This window comes from Myotis yumanensis, unplaced genomic scaffold (genome assembly GCF_028538775.1).
Source record: "Myotis yumanensis isolate MYYU_CA2020_CCGP unplaced genomic scaffold, mMyoYum1.0.hap1 SCAF_19, whole genome shotgun sequence".
NCBI lineage: Eukaryota > Metazoa > Chordata > Mammalia > Chiroptera > Vespertilionidae > Myotis > Myotis yumanensis.
This window is the reverse complement of record NW_027223770.1, coordinates 8,717,854-8,740,620: the sequence shown is the minus strand read 5'-3', so window position 1 is coordinate 8,740,620 and position 22,767 is coordinate 8,717,854. Positions and strand designations below refer to the sequence as shown.

Below are 22,767 nucleotides of genomic sequence, written 5' to 3'. Positions count from 1 at the left end.
CCGAATGGCTGAGTTTGGAGCCTAAGTTCTTCTTCCCTCAGGGACCCTGCCTCTGGTACTCAGGGGCCCGGCGGCCACGGGGAGGCCTTGATGTCGCCATCCTAGGCCAGCTGGGCGGCCAGGCCACTACCTCCCTGTCTCCCAGAGGCCAGGGAGGGGAGGGGTGTGTGGAGAATGAGTGCCTGTGGGAAGAAGCCTGGAAAGACCCAAGGAAAAGAATCGCTGGACACAGAGCAGGGAGGTACCTGTGGTCTGGAACACAGTCCCTGTTTGCCTCTGCTCTGATGGACAGGATCCGTGTTAGGGCCTATTTCCACCTGGGAAAGGCCGTTTGACATCACGCATTCATAGGCCTGAGGTCAGGACGCACTGGGATTATGTCTGCAGAACCCCCAGCCCATGGCTGGGTATTTGTAAAAGCTGAATGGATGGAAGCCGGGAGGAGTCCCCTTCACCACCGAGGTCCCGCATCACTCAGAGACAGGCCAGCTCAGCCTGACATTGAGCACCCTGTTCAGGAGGCCCAGGGCGGGGCTGGCAGCTCCGGGAACAGTGCAAGTACCAGGGGGAAGCGTGAGCGGAAGTAGTAAGGAGTGAGGGGGAACTTGGAAGAGGAAAGAGAGAATCAGAACTTTCAGCCCTTAGCCCACGAGGCACAGAGACTTGGAAGGTTCCTCAAAATGCCCGAGTCCCCCCTGCAACAATGCCAGTGCCCTCCTGGCCCGGCAGCCCTGAGCTCATAGTCACATGGCCCTTGAACTCCCTCAGGGACAAGGTGCTTCCCAAGGCAGCCCGATTGCCAGGGGACAGTACCAATGGCTAGGAAGTGTTGTTGTTTTTTAAATTTTATTTTTATTTATTGGTTTTACAGAGAAAGAGAGGGAGAGGAAGAGAGAGAGAGAGAGAGAGAGAGAGAGAGAAACACTGATTTGTTGTTCCACTTATGTATACATTCATTGGTTGCTTCTTGTATGGGCCCTGACCAGGGAATGAACCTGCAACCTTGGCGTACTGGGATGATGCTCTGATCAACTGAGTTACCTGGTCAGGGCGCACGGAAGTGTTTCCATTAGAATTGCCAGGAGGAGTCTCCATGGGGCTAATCCTTCTAGAAAGTGACTTGGCAATGGATACATGTCAATCTTAAGAGCCTCGAAAGCACGCGTGCCCTCTGCACCGCCGATGCTGCTCCCGGAGCTTTCCTGAGCGAAGGATTTGGACGATGCTCTGAGCACAGGAATGTTTTACTACAGGGACACTCACGATTGGGCAGCTGTTGAAAACGCCCTGAGTATCCAGTAATGGCCTTGCTGCGGTTGCCATGGACACAATTGTTAAATCCGTTTTAGTAAGACTCTTAGAGCACTTCCCTTCGGGGTCCCCCCACATGTAGTGGATAAGAATTAGGTCTTTGGATCAGCGAGACCCAGGCCTGCAACTGGAGTTTGTCCCTGGGGGTGGGGGCGGGAGGTCACCACTCTTCTCAGACTCTGGTTTTCTGTCTTGACAATGGAGTTCAGTTCCATGGCTCGCTCAGGGTAGCCGTGAAGATTGAACACGGAAATGCTGGTCAGATGTCTTGTCTACAACACAGAATTGCACAGGGCTCACAGGAAGCATACCCAGTGACTGGTCACACCTGAGCCACCATGATGACCACAGGAGGTCACATGACCTATATAGGGCGGGTCAGAGGCGGAGCACTGGGGCAATGCTGTCACAGCAAGGGGGCTGCCTGGTGCTGGCTAGGTCACCTCTGAGCCAGACCTGGGTGGTCTGCCTGGGATCTCTGTTATCCTGACCTGGCCAGCTGGGGGCCTTAGAAACTGACTGTGATGCCCTGGCTGGTTTGACTCAGTGGATAGAGCATCGGCCTGTGGACTGAAGGGTCCTGGGTTCGATTCTGGTCAGGGGCACATGCCCTGGTTGCGGGCTCGATCCCCAATGAGGGGCATGCGGGAGGCAGCCTATCAATGGTTCTCTCTTACCATTAATGTTTCTGTCTCTCTCTCCCTCTCCCTTCCTCTCTGAAATCAATATATATATATACTAGAGGCTCAGTGCATGAAAATTCGTGCACTGGGGAGGGGGTCCCTCAGCCTGGCCTGCCCCCTCTCACAGTCTGGGAGCCCTCAGGGGATGTCCTACTGATGGCTTAGGCCTGCTCCCCACAGAGAGCAGGCCTAAGCCACAATCTGGCCTCTCTCTGCGGGAGCCGACCAGGCTGATCAGGGGAAGGCGCTGCCCCCATCACCCCGGGCTTCGCAGCCGCTGTGGCTTTGTCCAGATGGACGTCTGGAAGACATCTGCCCTAATTAGCATATTACCCTTTTATTAGTATAGATATAGATATAAAAAAACTGACTGTGATATGGTAGTACCTATTTCAATATACATATACACGGTGTAAAGATGACCACAGCAAGTTAATTTACATATCATCACCTCACATAGTCATTTTTTGGTGTGTGTTGAGAATACTTCAGATCAACTCTCAGCAAATGTTAACTATCCAGTGCCATTAACTGTGGGCATCATGTTGTACATTAGATCTCCAGAATGTATTCATTTGCATAACTGAAACTTTGTACCTTTTGACCAACACCGCCCCATTTCCCCTCTCCTCCGCCCCTGGAAATCACCGCTCTCCTCTCTGTTTCTATGAGTTTGGCAATTTAGATTCCACATATAAGTGAGATCAGGCAGTATTTGTTCCTCTGCGTCTGGTTGAGCTCACTTAGCACAGTGTCCTCCAGGTTCATCCATGTTGTCGCAAATGGCAGGATTTCCTTCTCTTTAAAGAAGGAAAAGGCTGAATAATATCTCATGGCGTATATGTACCTCATTTTCTTTATCCATCCATCCTCCAATGGGCGCTTAGGTTTTTCTGTATCTTGGCTACTGTGGGTCATGCTGTAATGGGAGGGCAGATATCCGTCGAGATCCTGTTTTTATTTCCTTTGGATATAGACCTGGAAGTGGCATTGCTGGAGCCTATGGCAGTTCTACTCTGAATTTTCTGAGGACCCTCCGAAAATTTGGTATTTGTAAAAGCTGAATGAAAGGAAGCTGAAAGGAGTCCCCTTCACCACCGTGGTCCCGCATCACTCAGAGACAGGCCAGCTCGGCCTGATATTGAGCACCCTGTTCAGGAGGCCCAGGGCGGGGGTGGCAGCTCCGGGAACAGTGCAAGTACCCGGGGTACTTGTGCAAGTACTGTTTTCCATAGTGGCCACAGCAATTTACTCTCCCACCAGCAGTGCACAGGGTTGCCTCTTCTGTGCTCTGTTGTCCTCTTCTGTTGCCTCTTCTGATCACTGTCCTTCTCGCTGGGACTGCCCTTCTCGCTGGGACTGTCGGTCTGTTGTGTGACTCTCACCCAACCCCTCTGCCTGTCTGCCTTCCCCTTCTTGGCCCAGAGTTTTGAGGATGTGCTCCTGCTGGGAGGTTGGGTGGGGCCCCTCTCAGGCCTTATACCAGGGCTTGGGCCCATTCATTCATTCATTCACTCACTCACTCACCTGGTGTGCTTGGCCTTGAGGATAGGGAGCTGAACTATTGTCCACACTATTCTTGTCCACACTCCACTGCCCCACCTCCTGGGCCTGCTGAACTCCATTGTCAAGATAGAAAACAAAGTACTGTTTTCCATTGTGGCCACACCAATTTACTCTCCCGCCAGCAGTGCACAGGGCTGCCTCTTCTCCACATCCTGCCAGCACTTACCTTTGTTTTCTTGGTAATGGCAATCCTAACAGGAGTGAGGGGGTAGCTCAGGATTTCCATTCCCATTTCTGGAACGGGTGTTGCATCCGCGATGCTGGGACTGCCTGGCTGGCCACTGCCACCAGCTGGTTGTACTTGGATTTGCCTCAAGAGCCCTCAGAGGACAGCCTGTCTGCCTCTGGGACTCCCCAGAATCCCTAACCTGCTTGTCAGCTGTCTTGTCATGTTGCTTATGATGTCTTGGATATGAAAAAGTTAAAGAGGATTTTATGTAGTTAAATGTCTTCATTTAAAAAAAATATTTTTTTTATTGATTTTTCACAGAGAGGAAGGGATAGGGATAGAGAGCCAGAAACATTGATGAGAGAGAAACATCGACCAGCTGCCTCCTGCACTCCCCCCACCGGAGATGTGCCTGCAACCAAGGTACATGCCCTTGACCGGAATCGAACCCGGGACTCTCGAGTCTGCAGGCCGACGCTCTATCCACTGAGCCAAACTGGTTCTGGCAAATGTCTTCATTTTTAATTGCACCTGGAAAGCCTTTCCCCACACACGTTATGGAGGAATTCACCCACATTTTCTTCTACTTCTCCAGTTTCATTGTTATATTTAGATTCTCATCATTTAGAAGCTTATTCTTGTGTATGGTGTGAGGAATGGATCCCGAACCAAAAGAAAAGAAAAAGAGAGCATTTTGGGGACAATTGGAAAAATGTAAATAAAACCCTGCACTAGATACTAGTATTAAATGAGGGTAAGTCTCCTGACCAATGGTAGATGGTGGTTACTAGGATGAGGTCTTTTTTCTTATGAGAAACTATGCATCTCCTGCATGTAGGACTGACATGTCATGATGCCTTCAACTAACTCTGAAATGGTTGAGCAAAACATATACAGGGTGTCCCCCCAAAATGTATACACATTTTGAATGATTATGAAGTCAGTGTTTATTAACATACATTTTCAAAATTAAGTGAGTTAAAGTGTGTATACATTTTGGGGGGACACCCTCTATATATATCAAGAGAAATTGATTAAATGTAAGCAAATATGAGCAATCGGTGGTAGGCATATGGGTATTTACTCTCCTCCCTGCAACTTTGCTCGAGGTTTGAAATTTTGAAAAATAAAAAGTTGGGGGGACGTGTGTTAGGCAGGGTTTTCGTAGGTGGACGGGGTGCTGGGCTCTTTAAGATAGGCCCCGCCCCTCCGCCCCACTCCGGGCCCCGCCCATCCCGGAAGAGCTGGGTCCAAGCCCCTCCCCTCTCCTCTCGGCGACCTGCAGTCCCTGCGCCCGCGGTGACGGGGAGCTGTCACGTGAGCGGGCTGCGTGCGGCTCCGCCTGGCGATGGTGGCCCCGCCGTCCCGCTCCCCCGGCGGCCGCCTGACCCCGGCGCTGTTGCGGGCGCCGGCGCTGGCCCCGGGGCTGGCCCTGCTGGGTGGGCTGTTTCTGAGCGGCTGGACGGGCGCCATCCCGACCCCGAGGGACCCCTGGGGGCCCAACGGGCCGGCGCCCCCCGCCTCCCGCAGCCGGTCGGTGGTCCTGGACGCCAGGACGGGCCAGCTGCAGCTGGTGGATGGCCGCCAGCCCGACGCCGTGGCCTGGGCCAATCTCACCAACGCCATTCACGAGACAGGGTAAGGGGAGACCCGACTCCGCCCGGACCAGCGGGGGGAGCGGGGGAGGCTGGGCGCAGGGCCTGGCCCGTCCCCAGGACCAGCCTCTGGCCGGCGAAAGTGCCCTTGTCTCCCTGGGGGTCAGCGTCCCGCTTCTGAGCATACAGCGCCGCCCTCTGGGCCAGGGCCCTGGCTGGGTGGGAGCTGAGGCAGCATCCCCCAACCTTGGCCTGGGGTGCCTGACCTCTGCCCCCCAGAGACCGGGTCCTGGTCGTCGGGGCCACTGTGCCTGCATCTGGAAGGGTCCGTGGCTGGTGGTAACAACTTCCCCTTGTCCACACTCCACTGCCCCACCTCCTGGGCCTGCTGAGCTCGCCAGGAAACGAATTTTCACTTTCTTGGTTGTACTTGGCCCGATGGGTGCCAGCCCCTCGCTGCTGTTCCGGAACCAAGGCCGCAGGATAGAGCCTGGCTTAGCCCGTCAGAAAACAGAACCTCGCACAGACCCTGATGATGCCCTGCTCCTCCATTTCTTCTCTCCTGATCCAGGGGGAACTCACGGAGCCAGAGACTTAGTGCTCCGTCCCGGGCATTGGTGATCACCGTCCTTCTCGCTGGACTGTCGGTCTGTTGTGTGACTCTCACCCAATCCCTCTGCCTGTCTGCCTTCCCCTTCTTGGCCCAGAGTTTTGAGGATGTGCTTCGGCTGGGAGGTTGGGTGGGGCCCCTCTCAGGCCTTATACCAGGGCTTGGGCCCATTCATTCATTCACTCACTCACTCACTCACCTGGTGTGCTTGGCCTTGAGGATAGGGAGCTGAGCAGGTGTGGGCTGGGTCCCCACTCAGTGGGGGAGACGGTGCCAAAAGGGAAACCCGAGTCAGTGGGATTGGGGAAAGTGCCTCAAACCTTGTCAGCGGGGCCCTGGCCCTGGATCCAGGCTTTTCGGGGGATCTTGGGGAACTCCGCTCCCCACCCCATCCTGGGCTCATCCCAGTGGGTAAACCACATTGCCATCTCCAGCAGGCATGGCCACTGCTGCCCGCATCCATTTTGCTGGCGTGCATTAATTCCTGCAGATGTCAGGGAGACACAGGACACCCTCATTTTGGTGCTTGTGGCACTTGGGAGGGTATCAGACAGAAGAAAAAATTGGGAGCGGGACTTGCTGTAGACAAAGGAGCTGGGCAGAGGTAATCTGGGGAGGCTCCTGGGAAGAGGAGGCCTCAGGGTTGGCTGGCATCTATGGAGGAACCAGAGCTCTGTGGCTCTGTGACTGTGGTCACTGCTGACTCACACATGTTTCTGGCCTTGCTTAGCAGAGCCAAGAAGGCCTGAAAATCCTGCCTGGATGCCAGCTAGAGGAGGAGGCACAGCGGTGAGGCCAGGATGGGGAGGGGTAAGGTTAGGGGGATCCCTCCTTTTCTCTAGACCCCAGATTTCACCACTGGGGACCCGGGGATACACTCCACACCCTCTTCCCTCATAAGCTCTCTTTGAGTATCTGACCTTGGACCAATACTCCCCACATAGCATGGAAACATTTAGGATTTGGTGTTTGGGGGTCAGAGATGCCCCCAGAGTTGGAGCCTGCACCAGCCCAGCTCTCGCCTTGGTCCTGCAGAGGCCGAATCCTCCAGCTTTACCTTTTCCTCCTTCCCTGATCTGTTCCCCCACCATCTCTTTGCATAAATCACCATCCAGTTAGGAGAGGAAGTGAAGATCCATATGAGGGAATTAGCCTATTGGGAAGCCAGCAGGCAACCCCAATCCACCAGCCAACACAGAAACCCAGCCCAGCCAATGGATAAACACAACCCAGCTATTCTCTAAAAAGTGATGCAGCCCTTCCTGGTTTGGCTCAGTGGATAGAGTGTTGGCCTGCAGACTGAAGGGTCCCAGGTTCGATTCCAGTCAAGGGCATGTACCTTGGTTGTGGGCACATCCCCAGTGGGGAGTGTGCAGGAGGCAGCTGGTCGATGTTTCTCTCTCATCGATGTTTCTAACTCTCTATCCCTCTCCCTTCCTCTCTGTAAAAAATAAACAAAATATATTTTAAAAGAAGGGATGCAAGATAAACATACGCATTCAAGAATGAGAAAGGGGTAGCAGCCACAGATAAGGTGGACACCCTACCTGGTGAGGGCATCCCAGGAATGCTGTACACTGAAGCCAGGTGACCCCCTGCCCATCTCACACAAAAGGTCTGAATTTGCCCAACTGGCTTCTCAGAGGCGCTAGCCACCCCTGACATAAAGTCAGACATAAAGTCAGTGTGGCCCAGTCGGCGTGGCTCAGTGGTTGAGCATCAACCTATGAACCAGGAAGTCATGGTTCGATTCCCAGTCAGGGCACACGCCTGGGTTGTGGGCTCCATCCCCAGTGGGGGGCCTGTATGAGGCAGCCGATCAATGATTCTCATCTTTGATGTTTCTCTCTCCCTCTCCCTTCCTTTCTGAAATCAATAAAAATATATTTTAAAGAAATCAGTGTGGAAAAAGATTGGCCTCACAGATCCCATGCTGCCAACTTTTAATTTTTGTCGGGCAAGCACATTAAAAACAAAACAGAACAGTACTTATCTACCTCTGTCAATTGTCTCTCATAAGGGATCAGCTATTTTAAGAACCAAGCAAGCAGCAAGGACATGATCCCAGAAAAAAAGCAGCCTTTTACTGGGCTCATTTAGCTTAAAAACACCCTCTTGTGGGTGTTTTTGTTTTGCCCAGGGATTGAGGCAGAGTTTCTCAAAGTTGTCCACCGGCACAGTTGCTGACGCCCAAGCCTTCCCATTTTACAGACGAGGAGCTGAGGCTGGAGTGCAGGGGGGTGCTGAATGAGGCAGCATTTCAGGTTTGCAATCAGAGATCTAGGACATTTGCTGTAGGTGGCGGGGACAGCAGCCTTATGTCAGTGCTGAGCCTGGGACAACCTCCCTGATCAGAAGGAATCTGATTAGGGCTTAGGGCCCGAGGCAATCGAAGGATCTGCAGAGCTCAGCCTGGGCAACTCCAGCACAGGAGCTGGGAGCTGGGAGTAAAACCTCCCTCACCCGAGGTCTTCGGGGAAGGTAGGTGGGTACCTGTCCACCTGGGTTTCCTGAAGACTCAGGCGGAATGAATAAGAGCCATTGGAACGGAATCACCCCAGAGGCCCTTGGGATAAGGTGGCACTCTGTTGCGTAAGGCAGTGACTAACGCCATATTTGGGGTACTGCGGCCTGGCAGGGGCGGGGGAGGGGAAATGCTACTTTCCACGCAGCCTTCTTCCTGCCCAGCTTGAAAGAAGCCATGCCGCGCTTTTTAAAATGTTGGTAATTATTATAAAAGCAATGAACTTTTCATGGTAGACATCCCAGCCATTCAGAAAGGTGGGGTGGATGTAGGAGGTTTTTTTCCTTTCTGTGTATAACCGCTGTGAGCCCTGTCAATGTAGGAAACGTCCAAACCTGTAAGAATTTTTGTCAGTTTATTTGAGCCAAACTGACGACAGTTGCCAAGGAAGCAGAATCTCAAGGGATTGAGCAAATGCTCTGGAAGATGGCAGTCCTACCGTTTATTTTATACACCACCGTCAAAGGGGAAGACCTCAGCGGGTCCCATGAAATCCATTGGTGGTAGATTCGGGAGGCGGGAGAAAGCCAAGCGGGGGAACGTGGGATTGGATAAAAGGTAAAAGGCATAGACACATACTGCTCTGACACAGGCGGGTAAAGGGTAGTTAACAGTTAACAATTAGGCTGATGATAAGAATGAGGGGGCCTGTGTTTTAGGGTCGGGGGGAGGAGGAATTACTCTGATATTCCAAAGGCATGTTATTAGGTAGGTTATCTTAGTCGCAAAAAGAGACAGGCTTGGGGAAGGTTGACCTTTGTCAGGGAAAAGCCCTGCCTAGGACATGACTACCCACCACAACCTGCTTTCAGTTGGAAAGTCTTCATTTCAGGCCATCTTCGCGGTTGCTTTAGGTCTCTGAGTTGGCAAGGTTGCCATGCAGGCCTCCCTTTAGCACGTGGCCCCTTTGCATCCACACCCTGTTGTGTCATTATCTGTGTACACTACCCCCATTAGCTCTCCGAAGGCCGGAGCTGGGTGTCGTCCATCCTTGTCCACCCTGCGTGTCTGGTGCCCAGTGGGCACTCAGGCTGGCCTGCTGGAAGTCTCGGGGGCAGGGGGGGTGGTTTGCTAGTCTTTCCTCTCCAGGCTCTCCTCAGGCAGAGCTATTCCTGTCCTAGAGCTCCTGGTGGCATTTCAGCTGCCTTCCCATGAGGCAGTCCTGGCGAGCCTGGCTCCGCCTCCTCCTGGGTCCTCTTCAAGGTCACATAAGTGTCTTCCCGCTGTCCTCCTTGCCTTAATAGAAATTGCCTAAATGTTTTCCTCCTAGTTCCAGGAGTCACCTGGGGGACTGATTTTGGGTCTTTGGAGCAAGGATAAAATCCAGAGCCACCCAGGAGAAGGCTGATAGATTTGGCTGCACGAAAACGAAACCTCTATGTGCAAAAGCAAAGATCGATGAAAACACAAACATATTTCCAATATTAGTGACAAGCCAAGGGCTAATACATATGCAGAGAATTTCACCCAGCCATAAGAAAAGATTTTAAAAAACACAATGGAGAAAAATGAATGAAGGACAGGACCCAAAGAATTATAAATGACCAGTAAAATTAAGAAAATAGCCCTGGGCGGTGTGGCTCAGTTGGTTGAGTGTCGACCGGGTGCACGGAGTCGCCGGTTCCATTCCGGGTCAGGGTACACGCCCGGGTTGCAGGCTCAATCCCAGTGGGGAGCACGCAGGAGGTGGCCGATCCATGTTTCTCTCTCACATCAATGTTTTCTCTTCCTCTCCCTTCCTCTCTCTCTCTAAAAGCAATAAAAAACATATTTAAAAAAAAGAGTTAATAGACATGCGAGTGACTAGAACAGTGCCTGGCACAGAGGAAGACCTGATATTAGTGTGGGGGCCGGAATGAAGGTTATTTCAGTTCTTGGGGGAGGCAGCTTGTCAATATTCATTCAAATTAAAAATACATGTTCCCTGCGACAGTTTCTCTTTTAGGGGTTTAGCCTGACAAGTGCACAGGGACAGACAGACAGATGCTCATTGAAGGCAGTTCATTGCTGGTGTTGGGATGGTTTAACACTGGGGACAGCTCTGTGCTGAGCGGAGGGCCACTCTGCACCTGTCCCTGGGCTGACCACGTGTCCCCTCCCCTCCCTCTCAGGTGGGCCTTTCTGGAGCTTCACACCAATGGCCACTACAATGACAGCCTGCAGGCCTACGCGGCGGGCGTGGTGGAGGCCGCCGTGACCGAGGAGGTAAGGCCAGGTGGGGACACCGGGGCTCCCCACACCCCACCAACGTGTCCCCAGGGAGCTTCGGACGGTGCCGAGGTCTGTGCAGAGTGGCTTCCCGCCCCAGCCCTCCGTCTGGCTGGGGAGAAAGGCTCACGTGCATTCCTTAAACGTTTCCACGAGGTTCCACTGAATGCATATAAAAAACACTTAAGTATTCCAAGTTATAAAGCATAGTGATCACGCGAGCACCCAAACTAAAGCCTACAATGTTCCTGACATTATTGCAGCCCCCCTCCCAACCCATTCCCCCTGTTTTCCCTTCCCCTTGAGGTGCCCCACCCTAAATGTGGTGCCTGCCATTCCCATTCATCCAGTCATCAGTCATTTATATTGACATACAGTTCATAGGCCGTAAAACTCTCTATTTTAAAAGGTCTGATTCAGTGGGTTTTTTTTGTATCTTCATAAGGTTGTGCAGCCATCACCACTGTCTAATTCCAGGACATTCTTATCACCCCAGAAAGAAACCCCATATGCATCAGCAGTCACCTTTCTTTTTCCTCCCACACCCCAGCCCAGGGGTGGGCAACCCCTGGCACACATGCCAAACACATATATAGAGTGGGGGTCCTGGTAACAGGGGGTGTAATCTAGGACAGACTTCGAAGGCTAACGGGTTTCAGCGGAGGCAGATGTCCGGCGTCGGGCCCTGCTTGGGGTAAGCGCTGGCCGGGTGAGAAGGGCCGTCAGGGAGAGGAGCCAGTGTGAGCAGAGGCGCCGCCATCCCGGCGCCCGGGGCTCTGGGTGAGGACTCTTAACCCAAGTGGGGAGCCGGTGGGGTCCGCAGGGGAGAGTGCAGCCCGCTGCCCTGCCCTCGCCCACCTCGCCCGCCTCGCCCCCCGCAGCTCATCTATATGCACTGGATGAACACAGTGGTGAACTACTGCGGCCCCTTCGAGTACGAGGTCGGTTACTGCGAGAGGCTCAAGGGCTTCCTGGAAGCCAACCTGGAGTGGATGCAGAGGCAGGTGGAGCTGAACAAGGACTCCGCCTACTGGCACCAGGTGGGCGGGGCCGCGTGCTCAGTGGGATGGGGCGCGGGTTGGGTCTGCTGTGGGGACCTGGGTCCCGCCCTTCCTGGCCAGCCCTTGGATGTGGCCATCGTTGTCTCCCTCCCTCCAAATAGACCTGCCATTCATCCATCTGTCCAGTCTCCACCCGTCCTTCCTTCCATCCTTCCATCCATCCATCCATCCATCCATCCATCCATCCATCTGCGTGATGGAGCTCCAGCTGTCCCTCCTGGCCTCCCTGTCTCTCTCCAGCCCATTCTGCCCTCCTGCCGTCAGAGTCTCTGTAGTGCGTTGTCAGCGCGCTGTTTTACTTGCATGCAAGGGAGGCGGCTGGGTTGACTGCATTAGAAAAGTCTTCATAGAAGAGGAAGGGGAAGGGGAAACTAGAAAACCCAGGAAGTTGGGGTGCAGGGACTGTTTTTTTCCTGAGCCAGGTGAGCTGCTGATTAGCCCAGAGACCCAGGCAGGGCACTGTGCCTGGGGGCTGCTGGCCAGGTCATTAACGAAGTCATTCATGTATGGACCCCCTGGCACCCCTCAAGTTTAACTGTGAAGTGCACACCACGGCAGTCTCTGGAAGTGCCTGCCAGTGTCAGTGAGCACCTCCACCTCACCTGGGCCAGGTGTGTACTTGTCCCTCAGGATTTCTCACTGTCCACCCGCCCACCTGCTCCTACCCTCACTAGACCAGGCTTTTCCTCCCTCCCATTCACCCATCCACCCATCTATCCACCCACCCATTCACCCATCTATCCATTCATCTGTCTACCCACCGACACACCATCCATCTGGCAGATGTTTACGAAGTACCTGGCACGTGCCCAGCACAGTTCAAGGCCCTGGGGGGACACAGTGATGATACCCCATGGTTATAGAACAATGACAGTGACGATGGGGGGAGAAGTCAGCCACATGAGACAGGTGTCCTGAGGCAGCAGTACAGCCAGTAGCTAAACTCAGAACAGCCTGGGAGGCTTCCTGGAGGAGGTGGCTTTAAGCTGGGCTCTTAAGTGGGCATGATTTGGAAGTTGGCACAGGGCAGGGACATAGTTAATTAATTGAAGGCAGGAGGGTGCTTGGCATGGAGGGGTAGTGGTGGGTCAGGGCTGGCTGGAGCCTGGCCGGTGCACCTAGGCCTCTCCTGCTCTGTCTGGACCCCAGGCAGGAGAAGTTATGAGCCTGGAGGAGGCCTCACCCCCTCTGCCCCCTCCTCAGGTGCGGCTGACCCTCCTGCAGCTGAAGGGCCTAGAGGACAGCTATGAAGGCAGCGTGGCCTTCCCGACAGGGAAGTTCACCATCAAACCCTTGGGCTTCCTGTAAGTGCCACCCCAGAGTGGACAGGGCAGGGGAGAGGGCACACACCTCATAGTCAGACAGACCTGGGCCCCGTACTGGCTGTGCCACTTCCTGGCTCCGTGGTCTCCGACCGATCACCTGTCCCCAGCCTCCCAGAGGCTGTTTCCTCCTCTGTGACGTGGGTCTGCGACAGACTCAGAGCAGGCACGTAACCCGGTGGGGTGCCCGGCCTCCTCAGCCTGTTGCAGATCTCTGGGGACCTGGAGGACCTAGAGCTGGCCCTGAATAAGACCAAGACCAAGCACAGTTTGGGCTCTGGCTCCTGCTCCGCCCTCATCAAGCTGCTACCCGGCCACAGTGACCTCCTGGTCGCCCACAACACCTGGAACTCCTACCAGAACATGCTGCGCATCATCAAGAAGTACTGGTTCCAGTTCCGAGAAGGCCCCCAAGGTGGGTGGCTGTGAGTGTATCTGTGTGTGGGCACACGGGCAGGGGTGGGGGAAGGGTGCTAGGAGATGTGGGCCTTGGCCTTAGGCACTCTGTGGTCCCTGAAGGGCCATTCGAAGAGCTCATCGTAGGTTTAGCATGTTAATTTCCTCTTAGGAAATGTTTATTTCACAAGCTGTATTCATTAGCTAGTGCTGCATAACAAATCGCCTCCGCATGTAAAACAACAAAAGCTTAAAACCACCATTTTGAGGGGGTCACATGTCTATGGGTCAGCTGGGTGGTTTTATTGTCCTGGGGCAGACCTGGCTGATCTTGGCTGGCTCACTGATGCTTCAGGATCAGCCGGGGCCAGCTGGCTGACCTAGCATGGCCTCATTCCTGGGCGTGCGGTTGGCTGTCAGCTGGCGTGATGGGGCAGCTGGACTTCATGGCTAGCTCGGGCTTGTTCACCTGACATGTGGGCAGGGAAGTGTGGAAGGCCTCGTGAGAGCTGGTTAAACAACTGGCAGAGCATTCGGATGCTCGAAGCAAGTCAGGTGACCAGCTCAGATTCCGGAGGTGGGGGACCAGCCCCCACCATTTGTTGTGAGGAGCTGCAGAGCCCATTGCAATGGCGTGGATGCAAGCACGGAAAGAATTACAGCATTTCTGCAGACCACAGGAGGAATGCACGAATGCGACCTTGCTGTCAAAAGTGAGGGCCTCCCCTACCCCTAGCCCCAAGGTCAACCCTAGAGGTAGCCACTGAGATATGGAAACAACCTAAGTGCCCATGTGGCCATCGATGGGTGAACGGATAAAGAAAATATGGTGTACACACACACACACACACACACACACACACACCTGGCTTGCTAAATAGCAGAAAGAAAGGTGTGTGTGTGGGAGGGTGGGGGCAGCCAGGGAGAGGTCAATGGGGGAAAAGGGAGACGTATGTAATACTTTGAACAATAAAGAATTTAAATTTAAAAAGAAAAGGCTTCCCCTGGGGCCTGCTGCTCCCCACCGGGACACTCCCAAGTCTGGATGGGTGGGGGTGCGGGCCCCCCACGTGGGCTTGTCTGACCAGCACCCCCACTCCGGCCCTGTCCCCCCACAGAGGATTCTCCCCTGGCTCCTGGCAACAAGCTGGTCTTCTCGTCCTACCCCGGCACCATCTTCTCCTGTGATGACTTCTACGTCCTGAGCAGCGGGCTGGTGAGTCTCCCTCCCCTGACCCCGTCCTCCCCGGGTGCTCCTCACACAGCAGCGGTGGGCGGGCAGGCACTTGGACTACTGGTCGGGGCTTCCTTTAAAAAAATGATTCAATTGCAGTTGATATACAACATGGTTAGTTTCAGGTGTGCAGTGTAGTGATGAGACATTTATATAGCTTACGAAGTGACCCCCTGATAAAGCTAGTACCTGTCCATAGGGGCATAGGTGGGCTTTTTTTTTCTTAATATATTTTTTAAAAATTGATTTTTAGAGAGGAAGGGAGAGGGAGAGAGAGATAGAAACATCAGTGATGAGAGAGAATCATTGATTGGCTGCCTCCTGCATGCCCCACACTGGGGATCGAGCCCACAACCCAGGCATGTGCCCTACCTGGAATCGAACTGTGACCTCCTGGGTCATGGGTCAACGCTCAACCACTGAGCCACGCTGGCCGGACAGAGTGGGGCTTCTTAAATGCAGATCCGCAGGGCCCTCCTGGGCGTCCTGAGCCTGCCGCCGGCCTGGGCCTCTGCACTGTAACACACTCCTCAGAAATCGCTGGTCTGGGGCCTTCGGAAACGGCCTTGACCTCAGCGAGGAGAGCCGTCCCTCTCCCGCGCGACCTCGCTGAAACGCCGCCTTCTCTCTTGCTTTCCACAAAACCCCTCCAACCTGGCCAGGTTTTCTGAATAAATGTTTACGAGGTGTTGTTTTTACCGGCTTTTCCTGGAGGGGGTCCAAACACATTTAGAAATCGGAGCCTGGCACCTCCCCGGGGCAGCGAGCCCTGCGATCGCCAGGGCAACAGGCAGAGGAGAAAAACATGGCTTTAAAGATGCCAATTCGCTGGGGGTGGGAGGGGGGCGGGCTCTATTCTATTAGCTTTTGAGGGGAGCATGGGATTTAGTCCCTTAAGTTGAAACAGGTGTGAGAGGGCCAAGCGGTGGGTGAGGGCAGCCCCTTGCTCAGTCCCAGGTGGGGAACATGGAAATGGTGGAATCAGTTACCCGGAAAGTGTCCAGGTGGACATTTACCGCCCATCCGGGTCCTTAACTGGCTTTGTGCACAGACCCCTCGGCTGTCTGGGAGCTGTGGCCCCCACCCCAAAGCAATGTTTTAAGTGTGTAAACCAAAACATGTGGGATTAGAAAGGACACCTGTCCTGTTGAAATGCGTTTATCAGAATGTTATCTAAGTCAGCCTGAAATGTTTGTGCCGGAACAGAAGGTGCAGGCGCAGGTGCCGCCTGAGTCACCTAGAAGTAATGCAGGACGTAAACGATATGGCCACCTGGTGGGGCAGCGTGTGATTTCTGTCCGCGACAGCTCAGGTACCCTCATACCTCCGTGGGTGCCGCCTGTGTTAACAATGGAGGAGATGGGAATTCAGTTTGACGTTAGTGGAAATAAAATGTACTGGTTGCCCCATCCAAGTCTGCAGGCTCCCTGAGAACTGCCCCAGATTAAGAGCCCCCTGCTGGAGAGAGAGGACAGTGACTCCGCACTGCCCCTCGCTCCCCGGGGCGGGGCTTTGGGGACCGAGCTGGTCTCAGCCCTGGCGATGGCTGTGGCTGCCAAGAGCAAGTGGGTGGGGGGAGAGAAGAAGCTGTCCCTGCCTGGGCATCACAGCTCAGGCCTGCTGTGCAGATTCCTCTTTTACTCTTGTTTCTTTTTTCCTCTTTTATTCTTTTTTAAAAATATGTTTTTATTGATTTTTAAAGAGAGAGGAAGGGAGAAGGATAGAGAGAGAGAAACAGCGATTAGAGAGAAACATCATGAGTTGTCTGCCTCCTGCACAACCCTCATTTTTTTAAAGGAAGCCCCGACCAGTAGTCCAAGTGCCTGCCCGCCCACCGCTGCTGTGTGGATCGAGCCCACAACCCAGGCATGTGCCCTGCCTGGGAATTGAACCAATGACCTCTTAGTTCATTGGCCAACACTCCACCACTGAGCCACACCGGCTGGCAGATTCCTCTTTTATGGTCACATTTACGGCTGCTGCTCTCTTAGCTGTTTGTCAGTTTTGTATGAAAAGGGAAGAAGCATGGGAGTGTCCTGCTGTGGGGAACAAGCCCTGATTGGGGAGCTGGAAGTTGGGGGTTGCATCTTGGACCACCCGCTTACCAGCAGGACCCTGGGCAAGTCTCTAGCCTCCTTGGCCTCAGTTTACTTTGCAGCCGAAGGGCCATCAGTAGCTGTGCTCTCCTTTTGCCGGGAGGCCTGTGAGTGCGGAGACGAAGGCCATCTGGGGGCCAGCAGCTCAAGCCCCCCAGCCCTCTGGGAAACTGCAGGGCAGGGTGGAAACGGCTGCCACCCTCTGGGGAAGAGTCAACCGCCTGGGGGGTCCCTAGACACGGCCCCTGGGCTCTTCAGGGCTCGTTCCGGGCAAAGCTGATGCGCGATCACGAGTCCCCACAGTGCCCATCTGGCCCCAGGGAGGAATGTGAGGTTTTGAAACGTAGTCACCGTGAGCGCTGACGAAGCCGCATGCGCCGGCTGTAGCCAGGTGGCTCTTCACGCCGCCCCCTCGGCTCCCCCACAGGTGACCCTGGAGACCACCATCGGCAACAGGAACCCGTCCCTGTGGAAGTTGGTGCAGCCCCAGGACTGCGTGATGGAGTGGGTGCGCAACATCGTGGCCAACCGCCTGGCCTCGGACGGGGACACCTGGGCAGAGACCTTTAAGAGGTTCAACAGCGGCACGTGAGTGGGCCTCCAGCCGTGGCCTCCCCGCCCCCCTGGCCCCCCGAGAGAGGGACCAACCTCCCCCTGACGCTCAGACCCTCTGTGCCCCTCGCCCTCTGCAGAGCCCTTTCACGATCCTCACGAGGGTCCCCTCCCTTGTTTTTTTTTTTTTAATATATTTTATTGATTTTTTACAGAGAGGAAGGGAGAGCGATAGAGAGTTAGAAACATTGATGAGAGAGAAACATTGATCAGCTGCCTCCTGCACATCTCTTACTGGGGATGTGCCCGCAACCAAGGTACATGCCCCTGACCGGAATCGAACCTGGGACCTTTCAGTCTGCAGGCCGACGCTCTACGCACTGAGCCAAACCAGTTAGGGCTTTGCTTTGTTTTTTAATCCTCACCCAAGGATACCTTTCCATGGCTTTCCAGAGAGACTGGAAGGGAGGGGGGAGAGAGAACATCGATGTGAGAGAGACTCATCGATTGATTGCCTTTCACACGCGCCCCGACCAGGGCCAGGGATTGAACCTGCAACCCAATCACGTGCCCTTAACTGGGAATTGAACCCGAGACCCTTCAGGTTGAGAACTGCCGCTCTAGCCACTGAGCAGCACCAGCCCGGGCACCCTCCCTTGTTTTACACTCGGGGGAAACTGAGGCAGGGAGGGAAGCATTTGCCCTCTCCTGTAGGCTTCACCCCGGGAAAGGCCCCGGGGGAGGGACAGGAAGAGACTTTGGAACTTGAGAGCTTGGGGACAGTGGGGAGGGCCGTCGAGGAGGTGGGCGTGGGTGGGCGAGGGCTTGACTATCAGGGCAGGGGGGCTGGGGCAGCGGCTCCAGGCTCCGTTCAGCCCTCCCTCCTTGTGCCCGGCAGGTACAACAACCAGTGGATGATCGTGGACTACAAGGCGTTCGTGCCGGGTGGGCCCAGCCCTGGGAGCAGGGTGCTCACCATCCTGGAGCAGATCCCGTGAGTGCCCTGGGGAGGGGCCGGGCTCCAGGCAGAGACCCGGAGGCTGCAGCGTGTGGGAGAGAAAATCTAAGGAAGGCGAGGTTGGCAGAGAAGGCAGCCCTGATGGGGCTCAAGATTCAGGGCGTAACCTGCCTCAAGGCGGTGGGAGCCCCCGGGGCCCTGGAGCGGGCAGAGCCCACAGGAGCCCTTCCTCACCGCCCTGCCCTCTCTCGCCCAGGGGCATGGTGGTGGTGGCCGACAAGACCGCGGAGCTCTACGAGAAGACCTACTGGGCCAGCTACAACATACCGTAGGCGTCCCTCCTCGCCTCTTGTGTCTGCCCCGCCCCCTTGCTCAGCTCTCCCCTCTCTCAGGGGCCCTGCGAGCCAAAAACCCACCCCACCCCTTCTCTGGCCCGGAAAGCCCTGGCGGTGTGGGGTACAGTGTGGCGCTTAAGTCAGCACCCGTATGACTTCCCGTCTGCAGGGTGATGGGGGTGAGCTGTCGTGGGCGCTGACGCCGCCATGGCTCCCGCGCTGGGTCCCCTTTAACTGGCTGCTCCCCCATCCCCTCGGGACCTCACTGGGCTTCCCTTGGTGATGTCGTTTGGTCCTTAGACTGTGCTAGCCACAGCTCCTGTTCCCATTTCACAGAGGGCGACACTGAGGCCCCGAGAGTGCCTCACTTTCCCAAGGCTCCCTAGCTGGGTGGTGATGAATCCAGGGTTGGGAGCAGGTCTCTTGGGCCCCCGAGCCTGAGTTTGGCCACCCTGCCAAGCCACCCCGCAGCTCAAACAGGTCATTGTTGTTGCTGTCCTGCCCGCCCCTCTGCCTCCCGGCCCCGGCCAGGCGAGGTCAGTGGGAGCTGTGAGTGACCGCTCTCATCCCCGCAGGTCCTTCGAGTCCGTGTTCAATGCCAGTGGGCTGCCGGGTCTGGTGGCCCAGTACGGGGACTGGTTCTCCTACGACAGGAACCCTCGGGCCCAGATCTTCCGGCGGAACCAGTCGCTGGTGCACGACGTGGACTCCATGATCCAGCTGATGAGGTGCGTGGGGGGCAGCGAGCCCGGAGTCACATGGCACGCTCTGTGCTGTTCGCTGTCACTCATTCAGACCTCACAGCACACCCCGCGGGCAGGGGTGTGGCCCCACTCAGCGAGTCCCGCCGCCGGCCTCCCCTACAGGCGGGGACACTGACCTCCCACTGCGTGAGCGCCCTGTGCTGGCGCTGGGCTTGGTACTGGAGACGCAGGCACAGAGCAGGTCCCCCACTGTCCTCAGGGCCACCCTGTCCGTCATGTGGAGATGCACCACCGAGCACACTGAGCGGATGCGTAACGGGGACTGTCAGGCCCCAGAAATGCTCTATTGGGACAAGAGGGCGTCCTCCTCGGAGGACAGAGGGCGGGGGTGATGAGGTGGAGGGACCCCAGCAGCGGGAGGTGGGGTGGCTCACTGAAAGGGACTGTGTTCTGGGGCTGCTGCCTGGAGGAGTTTGGTCCTCACCCCCCCACCTCCTTCCCAGCACGACCGGTCCCTCCCTTCCCACATCCAGGTACAATGACTTCCTGCACGACCCCCTGTCACTGTGCAAGGCCTGCAGGCCGCAGCCCAACGGGGAGAACGCCATCTCGGCGCGCTCCGACCTCAACCCGGCCAATGGCTCCTACCCGTTCCAGGCGCTGCAGCAGCGCTCCCACGGGGGCATCGATGCCAAGGTCTGCCAGGGCCCGGGGCTGTGGGTGGGCTCGGTCACCGTGATGGCTGGGGAGGGGGTGGGGTGCAGGCTGGGCCGACGCAGATGGCAGGGCGGAGTCAGGGTCAGAATCGGGCTGGGGTGGTCCAGGCTGGGTGGGTGCCGGGGCCCCTGGGTTGGGTTGGCTTGGAGCCCAGCCTGGGCTGACACTCAGCCATCTGCTCTGCCCCGGCCCCCAGGTGACCAGCATGGCCCTGGCCAAGGCCTTGCGCCTGGTGGCAGCCAGTGGCCCCACGTGGGACCAGGTGCCCCCTTTCCAGTGGAGCACCTCGCCCTTCAGCGGCCTGCTGCACATGGGCCATCCCGACCTCTGGAAGTTCTCTCCTGTCAAGGTCTCGTGGGACTGAGGCCGCCTCTGCCGCCGCTGTGACCTCCTGCCCGTCCCATCCGTGGCCTTTGCCCCCTGTTGTGCCCAGAGCGGGGACCCGGGTCTGCCAGGTTCATGCTCATCTGGGCACCTCCTCCTGGGTGGGGCGCGGGACTGACTCCCTCTCAGGAGTGGGTGAGTGCCAATCTGCCTCCTCCGCCTCTGCCTCTGTCTCCTTCTTTTCCCTGTTCTCTCTGTTCTCTCTGCTTCTCCCCCGGCCCCCTCATGCTGCCCCTGCGGAGGGACCAGGTCTTGGGGGCCCCGTGGGTTTGAGCCCAAGGCCTGGGTGTTCCCTGTGGCTGGCGCCGATCCCCGCCCCAGCTCCCTTGCCCTCTCGGGAAGCAGCCGTGTCCCCACTGGACAGCTTCCTCCAGGACGGAAATGAACACAAACACAAACCAAAGTTCCTGGCGACTGTGGCTGAGGCCCGAGGGTCCTCTCTCCGGGACCAGGCAGGAGTGTCACGCCTGCTCCAGCCTTATGCCCCGCCCCAACGTGGGCGTGCCCCTGGCCTCAGGCAGTGCCCACGGTTCCCCTGCTGCAGGTACCAACTCGCAGGCTGTGATGATTAAACGAGAGAGGCCGTGCCCTGTGCTGTGCTTGTGGGCAGTGGGGAAGTCTGGGTCCGTGCCTTTTCTCAAGACTGGGATCTGCACTGCCCTCCTTGCATCTTTCTGTTCATCCTTTTGTCTGTCCATCTATCCATTTATTTGCCAACCCACCCACCCATTGTCCATCTACATATTTATCCACCCATCTATCCACCCACATATCACCCATCCACCCACATATCACCCATCCACCCATCTCTCTATCCATCTGTTTTCCAGTTATCCATCCATCCATCCATCCATCTATCCATCTATCATCCATATACCCATTCATCCATCCACCCACCCACCCACCCACCCATATACCCATTCATCCATTCATCCATCCATCCATCCACCCACCCATATACCCATTCATTCATTCATCCACCCACCCACCCATATACCCATTCATCCATTCATCCATCCACCCATATATCCATCTATCCATCCATCCATCCATCCATCCACCCACCCACCCACCCATATACCCATTCATCCATTCATCCATCCATCCACCCATATACCCATCCACCCACCCATATCCATCTGATGTTTATTGAGCACCTACTTTGTTCTGGGTCCTTTTCTGGGACCTGTTAACCACAAGGCCTTCCCAAGTCCTACTGTGGGGTACAGAGCAACACAAAACAGGGTCCCGCCCTGTCTGTTCATACCCACAAACCCAAACTGGAGATGAGACTCGCCCAGTGCTGTGTGCCTGGAGAGAGGAAAGCACCCACCCTGGAGCCGGAGACCTGAGTTCAAATCCTGTCTCCATCTCCTACTAGCAGTGGGGCCTGACCTCTCTGGGCCTGGGTTCCTCCTCTGAGAAATGGGGTGAGGATGTGAGCAGCACTCCGGGGGTGGCGTGTAAAGATTCGCCGCAGTGGTGGCTGTGACCCCCTCAGCATTCACTCACCAACAAGTCTTCCCCACCACTTAGCACATGCCAGGGCCTGTGTACGACCCTGTGGCTGCCTTATAACTAAAGGCACAAAAAAGTCCCTGCTCCTAGGGAGGGTGACATCGGCGAGGGAGTCAGAGCTGTAAACACGGGTCTGCACGACGCTGAGACATGGTCTGGAGGAAGTCCAGGCTGGGAGGCTCGGTGATGGGCGGTCCCCCAGGGCCGTTCTGTCGGGAGGGCGACTCCAGGCTTCTCCCCGGCATGATTCTGGCCCCTCCGCTTTCTGGGAGGCGGGACAGCCATGTAGCTGGAGTGATTGTGAACAGAGGTTGGGGGGTCATGCCTGGTGGCCCACTGGGGCTTCCGCTGACCCGGCCAAGACAGGACCCACCGCTGCAGAGGCTGCCGGGGAGGCTGCTTCTCTCGGCACCTGCACCCTGGAGTTTCCCACAATCCTCAGCTCCACAGTGACAGCTGCTGCTCCTCCGTGGCCTCTGCCCTTCCCTGATGGACAGGTGTCTGGTTGGCCCCAGCCCCCTGTGCCTCGGATCCTCTAGTGGGCAGAGGGGGCTGCCTTGCCTCGTGGGGGTTCCGCGCTCCTCCAGGCAGGACTGTGGGAGCTGGAAGCTGTCCCACCCGGGAAGGAGCAGGTTTCCCGGGCTGGGCCCCATGTAGTTCCACTCTATCCCCAGGGGCTATTCTGGGCCGCGGGGCTGAGGTGTTTAAAACACGCATGGAGGTCGGAAGGCCTGAGGCTGGTGTGGGCTGAGGGCGGGTTTTCCACTCCTCCCCAAATCTCAGCCCCAGCTCGTTGTTGGGGTGGGTGGGGGGCCCTGCCAGCC

The 22,767-nt window shown here is 56.1% G+C and overlaps 1 protein-coding gene across 1 annotated transcript; it reads left to right on the top strand.

The window, feature by feature from the left end:
• Positions 1 to 5,033: 5,033 nt before the first annotated feature.
• Positions 5,034 to 21,094, top strand: PLBD2 (phospholipase B domain containing 2). The gene is made up of 12 exons (XM_070399933.1): positions 5,034 to 5,367; positions 10,570 to 10,663; positions 11,548 to 11,706; positions 12,931 to 13,031; positions 13,250 to 13,464; positions 14,564 to 14,661; positions 17,203 to 17,363; positions 18,226 to 18,321; positions 18,542 to 18,613; positions 19,196 to 19,348; positions 19,858 to 20,020; positions 20,238 to 21,094. Exons 1-12 carry the CDS (start codon positions 5,078 to 5,080, stop codon positions 20,403 to 20,405), a joined length of 1,770 nt encoding a protein of 589 aa, XP_070256034.1. The 5' UTR covers positions 5,034 to 5,077; the 3' UTR covers positions 20,406 to 21,094.
• The last annotated feature ends 1,673 nt before the right edge of the window (positions 21,095 to 22,767 follow it).

Bases quoted from the DNA above. Each gene is read 5' to 3' on its own strand.
- PLBD2 (XM_070399933.1), top strand. From the start codon at position 5,078: ATGGTGGCCCCGCCGTCCCGCTCCCCCGGCGGCCGCCTGACCCCGGCG. The intron at 5,368-10,569 runs GTAAGGGGAGAC...CCTCCCTCTCAG, and splicing joins AACGCCATTCACGAGACAGG to GTGGGCCTTTCTGGAGCTTC. The intron at 19,349-19,857 runs GTGCGTGGGGGG...TCCCACATCCAG, and splicing joins TCCATGATCCAGCTGATGAG to GTACAATGACTTCCTGCACG.